The sequence below is a fragment of the Oncorhynchus keta genome, chromosome 28, assembly GCF_023373465.1.
Source record: "Oncorhynchus keta strain PuntledgeMale-10-30-2019 chromosome 28, Oket_V2, whole genome shotgun sequence".
Taxonomy (NCBI): domain Eukaryota; kingdom Metazoa; phylum Chordata; class Actinopteri; order Salmoniformes; family Salmonidae; genus Oncorhynchus; species Oncorhynchus keta.
The window spans coordinates 40,259,235-40,281,584 of NC_068448.1; the positions used below are offsets into that span (position 1 = coordinate 40,259,235).

The 22,350-nt window shown below is 48.9% G+C and overlaps 1 protein-coding gene and 1 long non-coding RNA gene across 4 annotated transcripts in view; one reads left to right on the forward strand and one right to left on the reverse strand.

The window, feature by feature from the left end:
- Positions 1–4,482: 4,482 nt before the first annotated feature.
- Positions 4,483–22,350, reverse strand: part of LOC118373403 (semaphorin-3B-like) — a 78,011-nt gene continuing 60,143 nt past the window's right edge. For both annotated transcript variants that reach the window (XM_052483066.1, XM_052483067.1), the window contains 14 exons: positions 16,295–16,414; positions 16,013–16,106; positions 15,654–15,773; positions 13,856–13,998; positions 13,511–13,625; positions 13,263–13,332; positions 12,947–13,091; positions 12,516–12,735; positions 12,145–12,236; positions 11,813–11,854; positions 11,486–11,643; positions 8,976–9,031; positions 8,306–8,445; positions 4,483–8,174 (listed from right to left, as the gene is read on the reverse strand). In XM_052483066.1, coding sequence (XP_052339026.1) covers positions 7,671–8,174; positions 8,306–8,445; positions 8,976–9,031; positions 11,486–11,643; positions 11,813–11,854; positions 12,145–12,236; positions 12,516–12,735; positions 12,947–13,091; positions 13,263–13,332; positions 13,511–13,625; positions 13,856–13,998; positions 15,654–15,773; positions 16,013–16,106; positions 16,295–16,414 — 2,019 coding nt within the window. In that variant the 3' untranslated portion in view covers positions 4,483–7,670. The remainder of the gene's footprint in view (positions 8,175–8,305; positions 8,446–8,975; positions 9,032–11,485; positions 11,644–11,812; positions 11,855–12,144; positions 12,237–12,515; positions 12,736–12,946; positions 13,092–13,262; positions 13,333–13,510; positions 13,626–13,855; positions 13,999–15,653; positions 15,774–16,012; positions 16,107–16,294; positions 16,415–22,350) is intronic.
- LOC127912804 (uncharacterized) lies at positions 9,620–11,474 on the forward strand. 2 transcript variants are annotated; one of them, XR_008083467.1, is made up of 4 exons: positions 9,620–9,720; positions 9,961–10,080; positions 10,468–10,707; positions 11,263–11,474. It is a non-coding gene; the product is annotated as an uncharacterized LOC127912804 (long non-coding RNA). The 2 variants fall into 2 exon arrangements; XR_008083466.1 differs by having other exon boundaries at positions 9,626–9,780; positions 9,841–10,080.

Below are 22,350 nucleotides of genomic sequence, written 5' to 3' on the forward strand. Positions count from 1 at the left end.
CTTGTCATTGATGTAATTCTGCATGCAAACAGCAGGCCCACTTTCATATGGAAGGCGCGTCCCCGATGCCTCATTTTATTCCATTTTCAAACTGACACAAAAAGTCACACACACACACACACACAAACAGTATCTCCCACTCAGCGAACAGGCAGGCCGTTTCATCCATTAGGGCATCCAGACGGTCGGAGAGCAGGATCCTCCCGTGAGAGTGCACCCCCATGCAGCCACGCAAGTAAAATTGTCGTAGTCAGTCGCATCCATCGTGTAGAATTCAAGGCTCTGGCCCGCATTGAGTGGCAGGAGAATCCCCAGTACGTCCAAAGGTAAATGTCCAAGTCTGGGTAAAAGAAAAATGTCATTGGTAATGACATTTCAGACAAGTAGAACGTCCAGTCCTCACTGTTCACCCGACAGCTAGCAGTGAGGGAGATGGTGGTCGCCTGTCACGAATAAAGTGAGGAGCTCCTGTGTATATATAGTCGACGTTGCACTCTTCGATCCCTACAACCTGGAGACATTTTCATTTAGTGTCCATTTGTCAGGTTGTTTTTGTGATATATGAATAAATCGTCTCAATGCAACGAATGGAGCGACTTCAAGCGAGGCAAAGCAGCGACGCCTACGCTGACCCCGGTCCATCAGCAGTGACTGGAGTCAGGGACAGCTGTGCGTGTCAACGATTTGAATCGATTCGAATGGCTGGAAAGGAAGGAATGAATACTGTGGTTTTAATGCAGTTTTAGCACATTTTGGAGAATTCTAGCATAAAAACCACAAGAATCATATTTGTATTTTTTATTTGAATAACACAGGGTAAGCCCTGCCTACCCTACCTACCCTGCCTGCACGTCACTGACTCAGACTGCACATTTAAACCCATGGATACACACTGAAACGCACGTTTACATGTCCGCACCCAACATTCAAATTCACATATAAACCAGCTCAGCACATTTCCTAGTCCATCCACTCTCACTTATTGGCTCTTTGAGTAATGAAAAAAAACCAACAACAATAAGCTAAGTAAGTAAGCTACACTAAAAAGTCATGGAAAACCAGTGAGTAATACACAGTCAATGAAGAGACTTGGCCTCTCCTCAGGCAGTGAAAGCACAGTGATTAAATAATTGAGTGAGAGAAAGAGATGTCGTGATTCTTCTGGGTCTAGGATGACTGCTGGATGCAGAAGTCACTTGCCTCAGTCCCCTCTGTCTCTCTGCCAGATGACGCTCGCTCTCTCTCTCTCTCTCTCTCTCTCTCTCTCTCTCTCTCTCTCTCTCTCTCTCTCTCTCTCTCTCCTCTCTCTCTGTCTCGCACTCGCTCTGTCTCTGCCAAACTAACCCTGATTCAGATGACCATCCTACCCATGCTAGATTACGGAGACATAATTTATCGATCGGCAGGTAAGGGTGCTCTGGAGTGGCTAGATGTTCTTTACCGTTTGGCCATCAGATTTTCCACCAATGCTCCTTATAGGATATATCACTGCACACTATAGTCCTCTGTAAACAGATCATCTCTGTATACCCAGCGCAAGACTCACTGGTTGATGCCTCTTAGGCCTCACTCCCCCCTATCTGAGATACCTTCTGCAACCCTCATCCTCCACATACAGCACCCGTTCTGCCAGTCACATTCCGGTATAAGGTCTCCAAAGCACAAAGTTTTATCTCCATTTCTACATTCAAAGACTCGATCACACTGACACGTGTGGCTGCTTCACATAATGTATTTTTGTCTCTACCTTTTTGCTGTCTGTGCCTCGCAATGTTTGTACCATGTTTGTGCTGCTACCATGTTGTCATGTTGTGGTGCTACCATGTTGTGTTGCTACCATGTTGTGTTGTTGTCATGTTGTGTTGCTACCGTGTTGTGTTGTTGTCATGTTGTGTTGCTACCGTGTTGTGTTGTTGTCATGTTGTGTTGCTACCATGTTGTGTTGCTACCATGTTGTGTTGTTGTCATGTTGCTACCGTGTTGTGTTGTTGTCATGTTGTGTTGCTACCATGTTGTGTTGTTGTCATGTTGTGTTGCTACCATGTTGTGTTGCTACCATGTTGTGTTGTTGTCATGTTGCTACCGTGTTGTGTTGTTGTCATGTTGTGTTGCTACCATGTTGTGTTGTTGTCATGTTGTGTTGCTACCGTGTTGTGTTGTCAAGTTGTGCTGCCGCCATGTTGTGTTGTTGTCATGTTGTGTTGCTACCATGTTGTGTTGCTGTCATGTTGTGTTGCTACCATGTTGTGTTGTTGTCAAGTTGTGCTGCCGCCATGCTACATACAGTACGTTGTCGTCTTAGGTCTCTCTTCATGTTGTTGTGGTGTCGTGAGGTGTGTTTTGTCCTACTTTTTATTTTATTTTTTATCTCAGCCCCTATCCCCACAGGAGGCGTTTTGCCTCTTGGTAGGCCGTCATTGTCAAGAAGAATTTGTTCAGATAAAGGTTAAATACAAATCAAGGTGCAATAAAGATCCATCATGATGTAGTTAGCTTTCTCTTAGGATCACTGAAATAGGCACTTTACTGTCCTATTTTAACCAGTGTGGCAAATCAGCTGTAGAATTGTAAAAACATTTAGAAGAGGTATGTTGGGGGGGCTTTCCTGTTACAAGCTGGTGCACTGTTTGCCTCCCCGAGTGTGCCCCATAATTGTTCTCAGGTGGGAGGGGGGGGACATGAAGTACTCACCTGCATGTTAATCTAAGCCCCTCTGTAACCCTGCGGAAATGAGCCCTCAATTAGGCCTGCTGGTCCTAGGACCCCACGGATCCCCCGGCCCATGAGTACATACATACATACCGATCCCTGCTCTACTAACAAGCAGAGTAAGGGACACAGAGGGGGGCTAATGGGTTCCCAGTTCGAGTAATACATGTGTTTATAACTGCATTCTGTGTGTGTGTGTGTGTGTGTGTGTGTGTGTGTGTGTGTGTGTGTGTGTGTGTGTGTGTGTGTGTGTGTGTGTGTGTGTGTGTGTGTGTGTGTGTGTGTGTGTGTGTGTGTATGTGCGTGTGTCCGTGCATGTGTGTGCACGCGCTCGTGGCTGTATGTCGCATGGGCATGAACATTCCAAGCTGGGAAGAGTTGGGTTCAGCGGTGACAGCAGGGTCATTGTGATATTTCTATGAAGAATGTGAGTCATAATGTTTGGATGGTTGCTCCACTACCCCCCCGTCCTTTCCCACAGCAGCCCCTCCTGGAGAATGTCAGGGAGCCCCAGTAATATGAAAGGTTAAGGGGCAGTGGTGGGATGTATAAGGTGTTGGGGGACATGACAGCACAGATTTGTTTGTAGATAATGGGGAAAGGTGAGTCAAAAGGGACTCACAGTTCCTCACAGTACAGTCAACAGTCAACCTCTCTTCTGTTAACAGTGTTGGGGAGTAGTGACCTACATATAATTCAACTAGTGATTTAACTACATTTTGCAGTAGCTTGGTGGTCGTTGAACTACATTCAAACCTAGGTAGGTATTTTCAGTGGTTAATTACTTTTTTTTTGTTGCCATGTAGCAGTGTAGCTAAACATGGTTTTCTTCTTAAGGGTAGATGTAGTGTAGTTTGACTTCTTCCAAGTGTGAAGTCACTGGGTGTGTCTGAGTGGTAAAGGCTAAAGCAACCGCCTGCAGACGAAAGTCGAGGAGTGAAGTCGGGGAACGTGCATCTGCGACAGCCGAAACTTGGACACTAATGTGGTTTTCCAACAGGCACTGCCGTTGTTTATATATATATATATATATATATATATATATTAAATCGTAATGTTGAGAAAAAAAACACGTCCCCGACCCCTATATCACACAATCACAAACTGAAATCTTATGTGTGTACATTGTACACTCAATTAGTAAGAGAGAGCCTCAAACATCACATTCATTTGTATATATCCACTGTATATCTACTGGTTTCAGTCATGTATTTGGTCACGCCCGCGTGATTCAAAAAAAAGAAGAAGGATTGGTTGACAACAAAGTCTCCCACAACGCAAGCTATGGCTGCCGAATTTTTGTAAAGTTCATGCAGTCGGACAATTTCTTTCCCCATAATGCAACACAGTGAAGGGCGGTGACTTGTCAAATGTGCTCGGCTGGAACGGGCCTGGTAGCTTGATAAACTATATTTCCAGGGTACATTCCCCAACTCTCTGTAAATACAGTGACGCCACCCTGTGTACGAAATAGGAATGTCATCCTTGTTGTTCATTAACATAAGGCAGCAAGCCTGAAGACCATAGACTGCGTTTACACAGTCAGCCCAATTCTGTTTTTCCCACTAATTGGTCTTTTGACCAATCACATTAGATCTTTTCACATCATTTACTTTTCAGCGCAGATCTGATTCCACAAAAAATACACTAAGTGATAAAAATATAAGAAATGGGCTGCCTGTGTGAATGCAGCCATCGCTGTGCTGTAATACTCAGTTGTGTATAAAACAGTAGATGTCAAGCTATGCAATATGACAATAAACTACTCAGACGTAAAGTAACTGGGCACTTTATTGTGTTAATCAAAAACAACCCGGCACAACAATCCACAAAGAACTCTGGAAGTAATACAGTGCACCATGTCAACTTTGGCCTCTGAACTTTGAACTGTTTCTACAGACTACCTCTCCTCCTAAGCCAATATGTAAAGAGCTCTCCTTTCCTCCAAACACACACACACGCACGCACACACACACACACACACACACACACACACACACACACACACACACACACACACACACACACACACACACACACACACACACACACACACACACACACACACACACACACACACGCACACACGCACACACGCACACACACACACACACACACAGTTGGGGTGCGTAACATAGCATGGAATAGAAAGGATCAGCGGTTGGAGGGCAGCGTGAAGAACGATGATGCTAATTGGACAACCGGATCAACATTTACCGAGTGTTTTTTTGAATGATGATAGCTTTTGCAGAACGTGTATGGTACAACTGCAAGGGCTCCAATCAATCCGTAAGGCTGTAGTTTAGCGTGACAGCTTGATTTCAATCTAAAAGCAACGTCCCCGCATTAGCAGAGACTGCGTTCACAGTAAACGCTGCATTTGTCACCTCGATTGGAAATCGCCTTTTAGGTTTCTGTCGCGCATTCTGTAACGCTTCATCGATACAGATTGAATAGAGCCCCAAGTCTCGACATGAAAAGTAAAAGAAATATCCACCACAACATATTAGCTTATTTTGTGCACATGAATACATAGGATAACCATAGTGAGCATATTGAACACAAGACCCTCTCGCCTCTCAAAGGGTGTCTCCCAAATGGCACTCTATTCCCTATATAGTGCACTACTTTTGACCAGGACCCTGTGGGCCCTGAGTGCCATTCAGATAGGCAGCCAAAGTCTCCATTGTGCACCGTCTAGTCCCTAACCTTGGTCATGCAATTGGAGAGCACAAAACTACAGCCCACCTAACTTATAGGCCTCAGTCGTTCAAAAGTTAATAATTACACCTTTATTAAGCAGCTATAAATAAAAGGCGGGATTCCTCACATCTGTACGCTCTCACAGACTTCACTGGTAAAAGGAGAAACATTTAAAGCACGTTTTTATTTGAAGAAGCCGACAACAGACTGTATTGAATCGTACCGTAGGAAGTCAACGGACCAGGCCTATACACGGAAAGGACACTAGGTGGCGATCTACTCACACCATTTCACAGAGGACAAATGTGTTTCGCTGAACTGAAGGCATCAAAGACATGCTGTAAAATTGACACTCAGAGATGGGCCTACAGACACAGCACAGGAGGGAGGGACGTTTATTTACGCACGCACGCACGCACGCAGCTACTGATCATTTACCTAGGCAAACAGTGTAAGCCTAAAAGAACCATATGTATGTACCATTTGGAATAAAAAAAAAAAATCAAGATGTTTTCTTTTCACATATAAATATCATGCTTTTTGCCCAAAGTTGGGACGTCGTATTCAAAGCCCACTATTGTTTGGCCACGTCCACATTGATGTTGTGCAGCCTGTCACCTGAACCATCTCAACCATCTCCCCCCATGTAAATGTGTCAGCACACAACACAAGTCATCCGAGTCAGAAAATACACACAGATCATTTAAATAAATGACTAAATAAAACACAAAATATTTTTCTTGTCACCCCATAAACATACAGGTAGAACATCGCCCACTTCCTCTACCACGTCAGCCCATAAACATACAGGTAGAACATCGCCCACTTCCTCTACCACGTCAGCCCATAAACATACAGGTAGAACATCGCCCACTTCCTCTACCACGTCAGCCCATAAACATACAGGTAGAACATCGCCCACTTCCTCTACCACGTCAGCCCATAAACATACAGGTAGAACATCGCCCACTTCCTCTACCACGTCAGCCCATAAACATACAGGTAGAACATCGCCCACTTCCTCTACCTTGTCAGCCCATAAACATACAGGTAGAACATCGCCCACTTCCTCTACCTTGTCAGCCCATAAACATACAGGTAGAACATCGCCCACTTCCTCTACCTTGTCAGCCCATAAACATACAGGTAGAACATCGCCCACTTCCTCTACCACGTCAGCCCATAAACATACAGGTAGAACATCGCCCACTTCCTCTACCTTGTCAGCCATTTTGTAAAATAGAATCACAATGGAACCATTGTATTGCTCCTGTACACTCTCTCTCTCTCTCTCTCTCTGTTTCAGAATCTCACCTCATTGTAACAGCTCTCTCTATACCCTGGAATGACAGTAGTGCACCCTGGAATGACAGTAGTGCACCCTGGAATGACAGTAGTGCGTTCTCCTATCTGTAGTGGTTTGGACCAAAAAAAAGAATATCAAAGACTGCATCTGTCACAAAGCACACATCTACGTGATGCTCTCTTTGCAAAACACCTGAAATGTGATTATACCTAAGTTGATCAAGGTGCGCTTGGAGGTCTGCGGAGCCCATTGTTTTTGTCCCATCTCACAATTTGTAGTCCGTGTTATCAAAGGTACTGTCGCCTCGGGTTGTAAACGTGTATCACAGGAGGCTGCTGAGGGGAGGACGGCTCGTAAACACGGCCGGAAACGGAGCAAATGAAATGGCGCCAAACAATTGGAAACCACGTGTTTGTTTCCGTTCCACTGATTCCACTCCAGTCATTACCACGAGCCCGTCCTCCCTAATCAAGGTGCCACCAACCTCCTGTGGTGTGTATGTGTGTCTTTTTCCATTCGGATATTCCGGTTACGAGCCAGTTGTAATTCCAGTTGAGAGATTGAGTGACATACACTGAGCCATCGTTTCACTTGGGGACTCTGTTCAGTCTATTCTGTAGAGGTGAGGTCTCCATCAGAAGTTCTCCAGGAGAGTACACCCAAAGGGATTGAGAGCTGGGACAGAGAATAAAGATAGGGGGAATAATAAGGGGCGGTACACGCTAATCGGGGGTCAGGGGTCAGGGCAGAGTGGAGTGAAGCATCATGGGGCAGTAGCTAGTGGGGTGTCGGAAGATAAATATTCACAAAGAAGGAGGTGCTGTGTATGTGTTGACACCCTCCAGAAGTCCTTGGTCTCTATCAGTCTCTGTCTCTCTCTTTTCCTCTTCCCTCTCTTCCCTCTCTCGCCACCCTCAGTCTCTCTCCTTCTTTCTCTCCTCTCTCTCTGTTGTCACTCCCCTGCGCTGCGTGGTGCTCGTGGGGAGGGTTTCCCGTCGTGGGTTCGGCGGTTCCTCCCCTTGCGGATGTCCTGCAGATGCTTCCACTTCTTGTTAGGGGGCCGGACCACGGGACCGATGGGCGGGGCCTGTTTGTCGGGAGAAGACGGGAAGCTCTTGTCCGATTGGGCGCTCTTGCGCGCCCACACCTGCTCACAGATCTGATCCACGGTGCTGAGGTTCGGGTGGTCCACCAGCTGCATGAAGTCCCGGTACCACAGCTTCTGATTGGTGGAAGGTGGGCCGCCGCCTCCGCTGCGGGGGTCCAATCGAAGGAGAGGGTCGGCGGGCGGGGAGGAAGAGGAGGAGGAGGGTACTACCTCCAGGGTGATGCCCAGTAGGGTCTGGGTGAAGCCGTGCTCCATGGCGTGGCACTGGTAGAGGCCCACGTCCCGTTTCAGTACCCTCCTCACCAACAGCCCCCGCTCTGTCTGCAGCACGCGGTCATCCAGACGCGTCTTGATGACATCACACACAGACAGAAACACACACAGCAGAGTATTAGAGCTTGAAACAGTCAATGTGAACCAAAAATCCTTTGAATACTGTTGAAAACAGTATGTCTCTTCACTGTGATTTTGCCTTTTACCTCTTCCTTGGCGTTGTGGGGTTGTTTCTGGAAGGTCCAGGTCACTCTGGCCTGCAGGGATTTGGGGATACACTCCAGGAAGGTGCTGCTCCCTTCCACCCCGAACAGCCTCCTCTCTGCCACCCGGTGCTTGTGGTGGTCTACAGTGGGCGATACACACCATCAGATAACGTGAGCTAATGTGAGATTACAATTGTATATTTATTTTACAGTCTTGAGGTGGCCAACATATTATTATAATCAAGCAGTAAAAAAGTGTAAGGCAATCACCACGGGATTGTGTGCCGTTTTGTCCCTTGTCACAGCCAAACTCTGAGATAATCCCACTGACCTTTCCCTGTCTTGCGCAACACCCTCACCGAGCACGATATGACATAATTGTGTGGAGTCATCACGTCATGCCATTTGTGTAACTTATCTAATACGGCCCAAAGAGACATTATGGCACAGAATCACACTAATCACCCTGCCCTCTCTGGGTGGCAGCATGGGAGAGAGAGTTAGCTCCTCGGCACAGTGTTTCCCGAATCCTAACTTGAAATCTGAGTGCGTACCTAAAAAACGTTTGTCTAGTCTCCCATTGATATCAGCAGGATTTATGAGTCTGAGTTCAGAGCTCAGTTTGTGAGTCCTGAGTTCAGACTTTTAGTGCAGAGTGAAAGAGTCTTACCTCCTGAACACAGGGTGTTGGGGTCTCCATTCCTCACGTCCTGACGACGGAAACGCCTGGAGAAGAAGGACAAATATGTCTGTCTGATCGCTTGGGATGATAGTGACTAGGGTTCTACCAGGAACCAAAAAGGTTTGGGGACAGCTGAAAAAACCCTTTAGGAACCTTTTTGTTCCCAAGAGTGTAGTCAGGTGGGGTTTGTATGAGTAGGGTTTGGGGTGTTTAGATTTGGCTGGTTATAGCGGATCAGGTTTGGTGAGTCTACAGTTTTAAAGGTGGTGGAGGAAGTTGGTTATGGTTCAACAGTTGGATAACTAGCGTGTTTACTGTTTGGTGTTGGGTAGGTTGCATGCTGGGTTGTAAGTTTGAGTTTGTGTATTTGTTTACCATGTGGTGTTGGGTAGGTAGCATGCTGGGTCGTAAGGTAGCATGCTGGTGTTGGGTGTAGCATGCTGGGTTCGAGTTTGTGTATATGTTTACCGTCTGGTGTTGGGTAGGTAGCATGCTGGGTTGTAAGTTCTAGTTTGTGTATATGTTTACCGTCTGGTGTTGGGTAGGTAGTAGCATGCTGGGTTGTAGCAGTTAGAGTTTGTGTATTTGTTTACCATGTGGTGTTGGGTAGGTAGCATGCTGGTAAGTTGTAAGTTCGAGTTTGTGTATATGTTTACCGTCTGGTGTTGGGTAGGTAGCATGCTGGGTTGTAAGTTTGAGTTTGTGTATTTGTTTACCATGTGGTGTTGGGTAGGTAGCATGCTGGGTCGTAAGTTCGAGTTTGTGTATATGTTTACCGTCTGGTGTTGGGTAGGTAGCATGCTGGGTCGTAAGTTTGAGTTTGTGTATTTGTTTACCGTCTGGTGTTGGGTAGGTAGCATGCTGGGTCGTAAGTTCGAGTTTGTGTATTTGTTTACCGTCTGGTGTTGGGTAGGTAGCATGCTGGGTCGTAAGTTCGAGTTTGTGTATATGTTTACCGTCTGGTGTTGGGTAGGTAGCATGCTGGGTCGTAAGTTCGAGTTTGTGTATATGTTTACCGTCTGGTGTTGGGTAGGTAGCATGCTGGGTCGTAAGTTCGAGTTTGTGTATTTGTTTACCGTCTGGTGTTGGGTAGGTAGCATGCTGGGTCGTAAGTTCGAATTTGTTTACCGTCTGGTGTTGGGTAGGTAGCATGCTTTGTGTATTTGTTTACCGTCTGGTGTTGGGTAGGTAGCATGCTGTATTTGGTCTGGTGTTGGGTAGGTAAGTTCCAGTTTGTGTATATGTTTACCGTCTGGTGTTGGGTAGGTAGCATGCTGGGTCGTAAGTTCGAGTTTGTGTATTTGTTTACCGTCTGGTGTTGGGTAGGTAGCATGCTGGGTCGTAAGTTCGAGTTTGTGTATTTGTTTAACGTCTGGTGTTGTAGGTAGCATGCTGGGTAGCGAGTTTGTGTATTTGTTTGCTGGTGTTGGGTAGGTAGCATGCGAGTTTGTGTATATGTTTACCGTCTGGTGTTGGGTAGGTAGCATGCTGGGTCGTAAGTTCGAGTTTGTGTATTTGTTTACCGTCTGGTGTTGGGTAGGTAGCATGCTGGGTCGTAAGTTCGAGTTTGTGTATTTGTTTACCGTCTGGTGTTGGGTAGGTAGCATGCTGGGTCGTAAGTTCGAGTTTGTGTATTTGTTTACCGTCTGGTGTTGGGTAGGTAGCATGCTGGGTCGTAAGTTCGAGTTTGTGTATTTGTTTACCGTCTGGTGTTGGGTAGGTAGCATGCTGGGTCGTAAGTTCGAGTTTGTGTATTTGTTTACCGTCTGGTGTGCTGGGTAGTTTGTGTAGCATGCTGGTAGTGCTGGGTGTAAGTTCGAGTTTTGTGTTTATTTGTTTACCGAGTTTGTGTATTTGTCTGGTGTTGGGTAGGTAGCATGCTGGGTCGTAAGTTCCAGTTTGTGTATTTGTTTACCGTCTGGTGTTTACCGAGTTTGTGTATTTGTTTCTGGTGTTGGGTAGGTAGCATGCTGGGTCGTAAGTTCGAGTTTGTGTATTTGTTTACCGTCTGGTGTTGGGTAGTTAGCATGCTGGGTCGTAAGTTCGAGTTTGTGTATTTGTTTACCGTTTGGTGTTGGGTAGGTAGCATGCTGGGTCGTAAGTTCGAGTTTGTGTACTGTTTTCTGGTGTTGGGTAGGTTGCTTTACCGTCTGGTGTTGGGTAGGTAGCATGCTGGGTCGTAAGTTCGAGTTTGTGTATTTGTTTATTTGTTTAGGTAGCATGCTGGGTTGTAAGTTTGAGTTTGTGTATTTGTTTACCATGTGGTGTTGGGTAGGTAGCATGCTGGGTCGTAAGTTCGAGTTTGTGTATTTGTTTACCGTCTGGTGTTGGGTAGGTAGCATGCTGGGTCGTAAGTTCGAGTTTGTGTATTTGTTTACCGTCTGGTGTTGGGTAGGTAGCATGCTGGGTCGTAAGTTCGAGTTTGTGTATTTGTTTACCGTCTGGTGTTGGGTAGGTAGCATGCTGGGTCGTAAGTTCGAGTTTGTGTATTTGTTTACCGTTTGGTGTTGGGTAGGTAGCGGGTGCAGGAAGTGCCGTCCCAGGCGCAGTAGGGGTCTCTGGCCAGGCAGCACTCAGCACAGGCCTTCCCATAGATACTGCAGCGATGCAGAGGAACCTGGGCCAGACCCGTGTCTGAGCCCACATACAGCTGTTGCTGTGGACAGAGAGAGAGCGGAGAAATGTTAGTGGCCCACAGTCAAATGACTTGATATTAAACATCTTGTAATTACAGTATTAGAGAGCTGGTCACATGTCCTATTTTAACTTCTAGTTGTTGCCCTGTAGCCCCTAAGATGATACGTCAGGGTTTAAGAGACTCTTACCCGTTTTGAGGATATCTGCATGTTGATGACGGATGAGGCATCCTGTAGAGCAGAATAAACGGTTAAGAATCACACTCTTAAATAGAAACGTAAACATAGACTTGCATGTCATTAAATATACACCTACAAGCCAGAGGAGGCTGGTGGGAGGGGTTATTGGAGGACAGGCTCCTTGTCAAGGCTGGAATGGAATAAGTGGAAGAATATCAAACACGTGGAAACCACGTTCGACTGCGCTCAATTTATTCCATTCCAACCACAATGAGTCCTCCTCTTGCTCCTCCCACCAGCCTCCTCTGACGCCAGCAGCACGATGGATGGGGCCCCCTCACCTTGAACACCTCTAGCTCCTCCAGTAGCAGGTCCTCCATGTTGTTCCAGCTCTCTTTCGGGACAGAGATCACTTTCAGCACCGTCCCTTTGTCTGTGACACACCCACACAGAGTTTCAGGCTGGATCCCACAATCCATCCATGTTCAATATACACTCTGCTCAGTAATATACATTCTATTTAGTATAACACATAGAATCCTAGGGTCAAAGAGTACCATGTGGATGGCATGAATGACCCTGGGTGCCAGTCTGTTCCTGCTGTTTGGCTCGACAATGACAGCAAATGGAGTTGTCGAGAGCACAAGCAGATCTGGGACCAGGCTAAGCTTGAAACTTCACGGCCACCTGTAAGAGTAAGGTGGTTGGTTACCTGTGCCAATGAACATGACATCATAATGCCCGTCTGCGGCGCCCACCCGGTCCACAGCGATCTGGGTGAAGCTGTAGTCTACGTTGGTCCTCAGGAAGACGGGCCGGCGGTTCAGGGGGTACACGGGGTTAAACATGAGAGGGTGGTGACGGGCAAACTGGATCACGTCGTCAGGGAAACCCTTGGTGGACTCGAAGCTGCCGAATGTCTTGCTGGGGCACTAAGGGGTCACACAGGGTAACAGGACAGAGAGGTTATTATGAGGTTATTATAAGATTATTATGAGATAAGACGGGTCACATGGGCTCAGCCCAGGCTTTAACATCGGCCAAAATCGCAATGGTGATTGTTAGTATAGTTAATGAGCTAAACTACTGATGTTAAAATGTCCTATTCAGTAAATTCCTACAGAACTGATGTAGGCTACGTACCATGCCAGGGCGTGGGTAGGGGACTTTGCCCTGGAAGGGGACCCACTGGTAGTTTGGACCCTCTTTGTGGGCGAAGGGCCCCAAGAAGGCCCTGCGGATGTCATTCATTGTGTAGATACACACGGCTGATCCCTTGAATACACTGCTGCTGGGAGGCAGGGGACGCACAGTTAGAGACATAGCCCACTATAAAACACACAATCACAGTCAGGAACACAAACACACAAACACACACACACATGCACTAGCACCCATATGTACACACAAGCACAAGAGCACACAATAACTCAATCCATCCCCTGGTTTGAACTCTGACCTGGAGGTAGAGAAGACAGTGTAGACCAGAGGGTTCTTCCTATCCTTGGTCTGCAGCAGGAACACATCCCCTGTGGGAGGAACACCGGTCAGAGGGTAGAGGTCAAAGGTCAGAGAAACACAAACATAGCCCCCCGGCTCGGTCCATTTAGCTCAGATGAATCTTCATTGGTTGAATCCCGTGCTCTGGTGGGGCCTGGAGCGACAGCTAGGATCAGATAACGCACTCGGAGTGTAGCGGCTACTTACGGAGCTCGTCAAAGTACGTGTCACTGCCGTCACTGCCCGGCACAGAACAGATGAGACGAGTCTTCAAGAACGTGGTCCACTTGTTGACCAGACTACGCTGGCCACCCATATCATTCTGCAACAACATTATAGACCAAAGTTCAAAGGTAAATATTCCGGTGATACTAAATCATTGCCGTACATACTTAAACATCAAGTGCCATTGACACAGCATAGAGTATGTGTATGCCAGAGCCTAAGGAAAAGGTTACGAGTGTATGGCTATAGTATGAGCTACGTTACAATACGCCACACTGTCAGCTACGGTGTAATACAGGCACGGCGTAATCTGAGCGGCGTTCTCACCCTGCAGAGCTGTCCGATACGGGAGTAGGTGGACTTCCCCAGGCCCTGAGCCTCCACCGCCGTCTCCCGGAAGAAGAAGAAGATCTTATCATCGTCTGGGTTCTCACTCTCCGGCACCCAGAACGAACCCACAAACTTAGGCTCTGGTGGGGAAGGACATAGCGAGGGTTATAAGCTCTAAGAATTGTATTAGGCACTTTACCGAGCATTCGGAACGTTTTCAGAGCCCTTGGCTTTTTCCACATTTTGCTACGTTGCAGCCTTGTTCTGAAATGGATTAAATAATCCCCCCCCCGTCATCAATCTACACACGATACCCCATAATGACAAAACAAAAAGAGGTTTTTGGAAATTGTTGCAAATAAAAACAGTTACAGCCTCGAGTCCTCTTGGGTATGATGCTACAAGCTTCTCCCATTCTTCCCTGCAGTTTCTCCCATTCTTCCCTGCAGTTTCTCCCATTCTTCCCTGCAGTTTCTCCCATTCTTCCCTGCAGTTTCTCCCATTCTTCCCTGCAGTTTCTCCCATTCTTCCCTGCAGATCCTCTCAAGCTCTGTCAGGTTGGACGGGGAGCGTCGCTGCACAGCTATTTTCAGGTCTCTCCAGAGATGATCAATCGGGTACAAGTCCGGGCTCTGGCTGGGCCACTCAAGGACATTCAGAGACTTGTCCCAAAGCCACTCCTGCGTTGTCTTGGCTGTGTTCGTAGGGTCGTTGTCTGAGGTCCTGAGCGCTCTGGAGCAGGTTTTCATCAAGGATCTATTTGTACTTTGCTCCGTTCATCTTTCCCTTGGTCCCTGCCTCTGAAAAACGTCTCACAGCATGATGCTGCCACCACCACCATGCTTCACTGTAGGGATGGTGCCAGGTTTCCTTCAGATGTGACTCTTGGTATTCAGGCCAAAGAGGTCTTGGTTTCATCAGACCAGAGAATCTTGTTTCTTTTACAGAGGAGTGGCTTCCGTCTGGCCACTCTACCATAAAGGCCTGATTGGTGGAGTGCTGCAGAGATGCTTGTCCTTCTGGAAGGTTTTCCCATCTCCACAGAGGAACTCTAGAACTCCAGAGCTGTCTCTGAGCTCTATGGACAATTCCTTCGACCTCATGGATTGGTTTTTGCTCTGACATGCGCTGTCAACTGTGGGACCGTATATAGACAGTTGTGTGCCGATCCAAATCATGTCCAATCAATTTCATTTACTACAGGTGGACTCCAATCAAGTTGTAGAAACATCTCAAGGAGGATCAATGGAAACAGGATGCACCTGAGCTCAATTTCGAGTCGCATAGCAAAGGGTCTGAGTACTTTCCAAGTGCGTCCTACACGAGGCATTATATGTGTGTCTCATAGATACACAATCAGACACGGGCCGAGATATGCTGACAAATGTGCTCTCATAGGAATTTTCCGAAAAGTATCCGCGACACTAACTTACATAGGTACACACACACACTTTGACATACAGTTCACACACACTCTCTTTCTCTTTCAGTAATAATGTCGGGGTGCGTCACTTGGCATGGAATAGAAAGGATCAGCAATTGGAGGGCAGTGTGAAGAACGATGATGCTAATTGGACAAACAGATCAACATCTTCAGAACGTTTTTATGCTGATAGCTTTTGCACACACACACACGCACGCACACACGCACACACACACACACACACACACACACACACACACACACACACACACACACACACACACACACACACACACACACACACACACACACACACACACACACACACACACACACACACACACACACACACACACACACACACACACACACCGTTGAGCCAGCGTGAGTCGTGTTGTTCGGTGCGAATGGAGGGTCGTCCCCCCAGACTGCGGAAGATGGTGAAGTCTCTACCCATGAGGTCAGTGGCCACACCCGCATACAGCTCATCACCTTGGAGACGGGAGGGGAGGACGACAACATGAGGTTGCTATGGACAACATGAAGTTGCTATGCTACCTGTGTAAGTGACTGCAGTGCCATTTAGAACCACCAAAGGGACCTCTGATCTAGGATCAGATTAACCTGGCTACATCCCATTCTAAACCGTTAGGAGGAGGAAAAGGATTTGATCCTCTATCAGCAACTTCCACCGACTCCGTCGGAGAGGGGGACTGAGGGGCTGGGCTCACCTATCAGCACCGAGGCTGCAGGGTGACGGGGGTCGTATGGACTCTTCCCTTTCCCATCCTCCATTTTGGACGGGTCGATCCTGAACACGTGGTCCTGGAGGCGAGAGAGAAAGGGGGGGGCAGTGTGTAGGAGGAGATGGGGTTACAGGGCGGAGTACACACAGTTTGAGCTCAGATAGCTGCTCCTACATGGTCTCTACTGTGTGGATGAAACAAAGAGAGCCAGGGAATAGTAGGAGGGCATATGAGCTGGAGGTGTGTGTGTGTGTGTGTGTCTCTTACCTCCATCTTCTGTCCCACCTCTACAAAGGCGCAGGTGGGATGGAAGGCTCCGGTTCCACAGGTGTACAGGTGAGTGCGGTTGTAGTGGTGGACCATCTTCACATAGTTCACACAGTCTGTCTGCAATGCGAACACATCCGAACACAGCGGTTTAACAATGTCCCTTCTCCCGTCAGCTACCAGCATCCCCTCGTTAAACCTTGACGTTACACTTTCACAACACATTCAACGACAGGCATTCTTCACGTATCGTACACTGTCTGCCTGTACAAACACGATTGGGTTCTCTCCTCCTGTCTCCACCACATTGTTTTTGTGTTCCCTCCTCCCTCCTCCCTATCCTCAGATCCACTATCGCCTTTCTGTCTGACATCAACTGTCCCCAACTGTCCCCTTCTTGGTTGTATTACATAGTGATCCTGGTCATCAGTGGACCATGGTTAGTTGTTATAACTGAGTGGCTTCCTGGCAGCGATATCAGCCCAGATGAAAGAGGAGAGGGAGAGGAAAGAAGAGAAGAGAAGAGATGAGAGAGGAGATGAGGAGAGAAGAGGAAATGAGAAAGGAGAAGAGAGGAAGAGGAGCGAAGAGAAGAGGGGAGAGGAGAGAAGAGAGAAGAGAAGAGAAGATAGGAGAGGAGAGGAGAGGAGCAAGGTAGGGGAATGACGAGCAGACCTAAGAAGAAGCAGAAGGGAGCAGCTGAGAGGGGAACCTGGACACAGTGACTACCCCTCACGGTGACTACCCCTGACGGTGACTACCCCTCATGGTGACAACCCCTCATGGTGACTACACCTCACAGTGACTACACCTCACAGTGACTACCCCTCACGGTGACTACCCCTGACGGTGACTACCCCTCATGGTGACAACCCCTGATGGTGACTACACCTCACGGTGACTACCCCTGACTGTGACTATCCCTCACGGTGACTACCCCTCACTGTGACAACCCCTGATGGTGACTACACCTCACGGTGACTACCCCTGACTGTGACTATCCCTCACGGTGACTACCCCTCACGGTGACTACCCCTGACAGTGACTACCCTTCACAGCAACGACTCCTGACAGTGACTACTCCTCATGGTGACTATCCCTCACGGTCACTACCCGTCACGGTGACTACCCCTGACGGTGACTAACCCTCACAGGGACAACCCCTGACGGTGACTACCCCTCACGGTGACAACCCCGGATGGTGACTACCCCTCACGGTGACTACCGCTGACAGTGACTACCCCTGACGGTGACTACCCCTGACAGTGACTACCCCTCACGGTGACTACCCCTGCTGGTGACTACCCCTCACGGTGACAAACCCTGACGGTGACTAACCCTCACTGTGACAACCCCTCACGGTGACTACCCCTCACGGTGACTACCCCTCACGGTGACTACCCCTCACGGCGACTACCCCTCACGGTGTCTACCCCTGACCGTGACTTCCCCTGACTGTGACTAGCCCTCACAGCAACGACTCCTGAGGGTGACTATCCCTCACAGTGACGACTCCTGACAGTGATTATCCCTCACGGTGACTTCCCTTCATGGTGACTACACCTCACAGTGACTACACCTCACGGTGACTACCCCTCACTGTGACAACCCCTGATGGTGACTACACCTCACGGTGACTACCCCTGACTGTGACTATCCCTCACGGTGACTACCCCTCACGGTGACTACCCCTGACAGTGACTACCCCTCACAGCAACGACTCCCGACAGTGACTACCCCTCCCGGGGACTATCCCTCACGGTGACTACCCCTCACGGTGACTACCCCTGACGGTGACTACCCCTGACGGTGACAACCCCTGACAGTGACTACCCCTCACGGGGACTATCCCACACGGTGACTACCCCTCACGGTGACTACCCCTGACGGTGACTACCCCTGACGGTGACAACCCCTGACGGTGACTACCCCTCACTGGCCTGTCGCCCCCAAAATGGCCCCTTGCTGGAGCATAGCAGGGTTCCTACAAAGTTGGATCCGCAGGCCCAGAGCACACACAGCACAATGGGCCCTGAGTTACATGTCGTGACTGAGTCACACACAGGGAGGGCTAAGGAGAAGAGGTTTAATATGACCCCATCTTACCCAATACACCCCCGTTTAGCGCTACCAGACTGACCAAGGCCTTTACCTCTGATTGAGACATTCAGAGAGGTTAACAATCGAGGTTAACAACCACCCCCCTCCTCCTACCCTCTCCCCTTCATTCTGTCCCTCAGCGCAGGAACCAGCTGTTCTGTTCTCCACTCCCCTAATGTAATTATCCATGGGGCCATCCAGCCCAACGTTCCCCAACTTTCTTTTTCACTCTCTGTTTCTCAGAGCAGGTCCTTGGTCCCCCCCCCCCCTCATCCCTCTGGACCCCCGGGGAACATCGGAGACGAGGTTTACAGAGAGATCTGGCACGGCGCCGCAGAGATGTTTCTTCTCTCGCTCCCTTTCTGTCAGTGTCTCTGTTTGCCCTGCTGTTCACTGGATCCTCTCCTTGCCTGTAAATACGTGAACTTTGTGTCTGATTCGGTCCTGTTCTCTGTGATCAGCCAGTGTCAGCGTCCCTCTAGGTCAACCTGAAGGTTTATAAAGCCTGTGTCCTTCAGCTAGGGGATTTATGCTGAGAGGAAAAACATCTGAGGGGCCTTTTCACCTCACTAAATATAACACACTGAGTAGTCCACGTGTCATCGGCAAGTGTGTGTGTGTGTGTGTGTGTGTGTGTGTGTGTGTGTGTGTGTGTGTGTGTGTGTGTGTGTGTGTGTGTGTGTGTGTGTGTGTGTGTGTGTGTGTGTGTGTGTGTGTGTGTGTGTGTGTGTGTGTGTGTGTGTGTGTGTGTGTGTGTGTGTGTGCGTGTGTGTGTGTGCGTGTGTGCGAGTGCGTGTCACTAAACTTTAAGCCTGCCTGTGACTGTTTGATGTTGAGCCGCAGTTCAAACATGTAATTTTCTGTTAACCAGACATGTCATGTTTTTTTATTCAGTCTATATCCCGGGCTGGCCGCCCCGCCCTAGTGAGTGACAGACACCTTTGTGTGCCCAGTGACGCTGCAGCCAAGCCTGGCCCTGTCGGCGAACCGGAGTTCTGCCCCATTAGCTCAGACACACACAGCCCTGCTGCCCTGGAGCAAGGGGCTTCCACAGAGCCTGGAGGTTTAAGAAACCGGGTGGGTCAGACCCAAACAAAGCAGGATCAGGGCCTCTGTTTATCCAATAAGGGGGGTACCTCTCCACACCATCTTTTAATGCGCTGCACACCCCGCCACCTTTTCCATATCAAACCACCCTACCCTACCCACACTCCCTACCCAAGTGACACACACACACAGACCATGGAGTGCAGAGCGAGGTTAGGCCGACAGGGCCGGTAGGCAGTGGAGGGAAGCCTTGATGTGTGGCCATGTGACGAAGGGAGAAGAGCGAGAGAGAGAGAAACAGAGAGAGAGAGAGATAGAGAGAGAGAGAGAAACAGAGAGAGAGAGATAAGAGAGAGAGAGAGAGAGAGAGAGAGAGAGAGAGAGAGAGAGAGAGAGAGACAGAGAGACAGAGAGACAGAGACAGAGACAGAGACAGAGACAGAGACAGAGACAGAGACAGAGACAGAGAGAGAAGGTAGAAAGAGTAAAGTGTCTTTGAGAGAGGTGGAGGAGGGGGAAATTGTGTCACTGTTCCCAGTGTCAGAATCAGACTCCTGGCTTCTTAGGTCTGCACTTCATCCCTATACCTTGTTCCTCACCTCTCCTCTCCTCTCCTCTCCTCTCCTCTCCTCTCCTCTCCTCCTCTCCTCTCCTCTCCTCTCCTCTCCTCTCCTCTCCTCTCCTCACCTCACCTCTCCTCTCCTCTCCTCTCCTCTCCTCTCCTCTCCTCTCCTCTCCTCTCCTCTCCTCTCCTCTCCTCTCCTCTCCTCTCCTCTCCTCTCCTCTCCTCTCCTCTCTATTTCCTTCTCTTCTTTCCTCTCCCTCTCCTCTTTCATCTGGGCTGATATCGCTGCCAGGTTGTGTGTGTGTGTGTGTATCTGTGTGGCTTAGGCAGTGTCAGAGTGAAAGCCATTATCTGGTCTCCTGGGTCTAGGCTCTGTCCTTGGTGTTTAAGTAAAGCCACAGTCTGACTACGCTGAGCATCACTGATAGGACGTGGGGGGGGTCTGAATGAACCGTGGAGGATGAAACACAGCTGTTTGTCCTCTCTCTCTCTCTTTCTCTTTAATTCATTCTGCTAAAGATAGAGGTGAGGTTATGATTCATTCTGAAAGGTCTTGGGCTTTATTTGACTTAGGAAAAAAAGGTGGCCTGTGGTATAGACGGTGTGTGTGTGTGTGTGTGTGTGTGTGTGTGTGTGTGTGTGTGTGTGTGTGTGTGTGTGTGTGTGTGTGTGTGTGTGTGTGTGTGTGTGTGTGTGTGTGTGTGTGTGTGTGTGTGTGTGTGTGTGTGTGTGTGTGTGTGTCCGCCTGTCTGTCTGTGTGACTCCATAAGCTCTCAGGGTGGTGTTGAGTTTAGCTGACTATTAGGTTCTTATGTCACATGAGAGATTCACACGCACGCACGCACACACACACACACACACACACACACACACACACACACACACACACACACACACACACACACACACACACACACACACACACACACACACATACACACATACACGCGGTGACCTCACTCTTGACCCTAATTATAGTGATGTGTGTGTCTCTGGAGGGCAGGGAAGACACAATTGTTACTGTGAATTTTGAAACAAATTCTCTTTCTCTCCTTCCCTCTTTCTCTACATGTCCCCTTTTCCCCTCATGCTCTCCTGCGCTAGACCGTTCCCAGAGAAACAAAGACACTTATTTATTTTTATGGCCCAGACCAGGAGTTTCTTTGTCCTCTCTCTCTCCCTCTTTCATCGAGACAAAACAGGCTCAGTTTTCCACGGGCATGATTCCTCTCACAGCCCAATGCCGTGGAAACACCCACCAGCTCAGCTCATTACGCGTCAGAGTAATATACAGCGCTCACTTCACACAGCCAGTAAAAACAGGTCACAACGGACCAGTTAGATCTGTTTCAACGACTGCCGCCTTTCTGTCAGACTGCTTAGCCTGCAGTCCTAGCCAACAGTTCTGGTATATACTGTCTGGAAAACATGGGATTCATTTGGCAATTGCTTAGAAGAATGGATGCTACCTGGCTTCGGTGAGATTGTGGAACGGCAAAATAATTAGCCAGCCAAACTGCCAGAAGTAACCTATGTGTTTTGTGATTTGTGATTTTATTCAATTTAAAAAAAAAACTAGATCTATTTCCTTCTACTGTAAAGTGGTTCCAGTCTGCCACTGTGAACCGTATCATTCTTAGCCATTCACTTAATGGTCCTTCTGGATGGCTCAGTTGGTTCTCACAGAGCTCCAGTGTACTAGGTAACGTCACAGGGTAGTGGGTTCCTCCCTCCTCCCTCCTCCCTCCTCCCCTATCCCCATACGTAGAATGTATGCACACATGACTGTCCCTCCTCCCTTTGGATCCCCGTCAGCTAAATGGCATATATTATATTATCCCCCTCCTCCCTCCTCCCTCCTCCCTTATTTCCCCATCCCCCTCCTCCCTCCTCCCTCCTTCTATCCCCCTCCTCCCTCCTCCCTCCTAATGAAATCCCCCTCCTCCCTCCTCCCTCCTCCCTCTATCCCCCTCCTCCCTCCTCCCTCCTCCCTCCTTTCCCTGGATGATTTCTCGATCCCCCCGTGGTTCTCAGAGAGCTCCCCAGTGTCCCTATCCCCCTCCTCCCTCCTCCCTCATCCCGAGTTCTCCTCCTCCTGTCCCCCTCCTCCCTCCCCTCCCCCTCCTCCCTCCTCCCTCCTCTATCCCCCTCCTCCCTCCTCCCCCTCCCTCCTCCCTCCTCCCTCCTCCCCCTATCCCCCTCCTCCCCCTCCCTCCTCCCTCTATTCCCCTCCTCCCCCTCCCCTCCCCTCCCCTCCTCCCTCCCCTCCCCCTCCTCCCTCCTCCCTCCTCCCTCTATCCCCCTCCTCCCCCTCCCTCCTCCCTCTATCCCCCTCCTCCCTCCT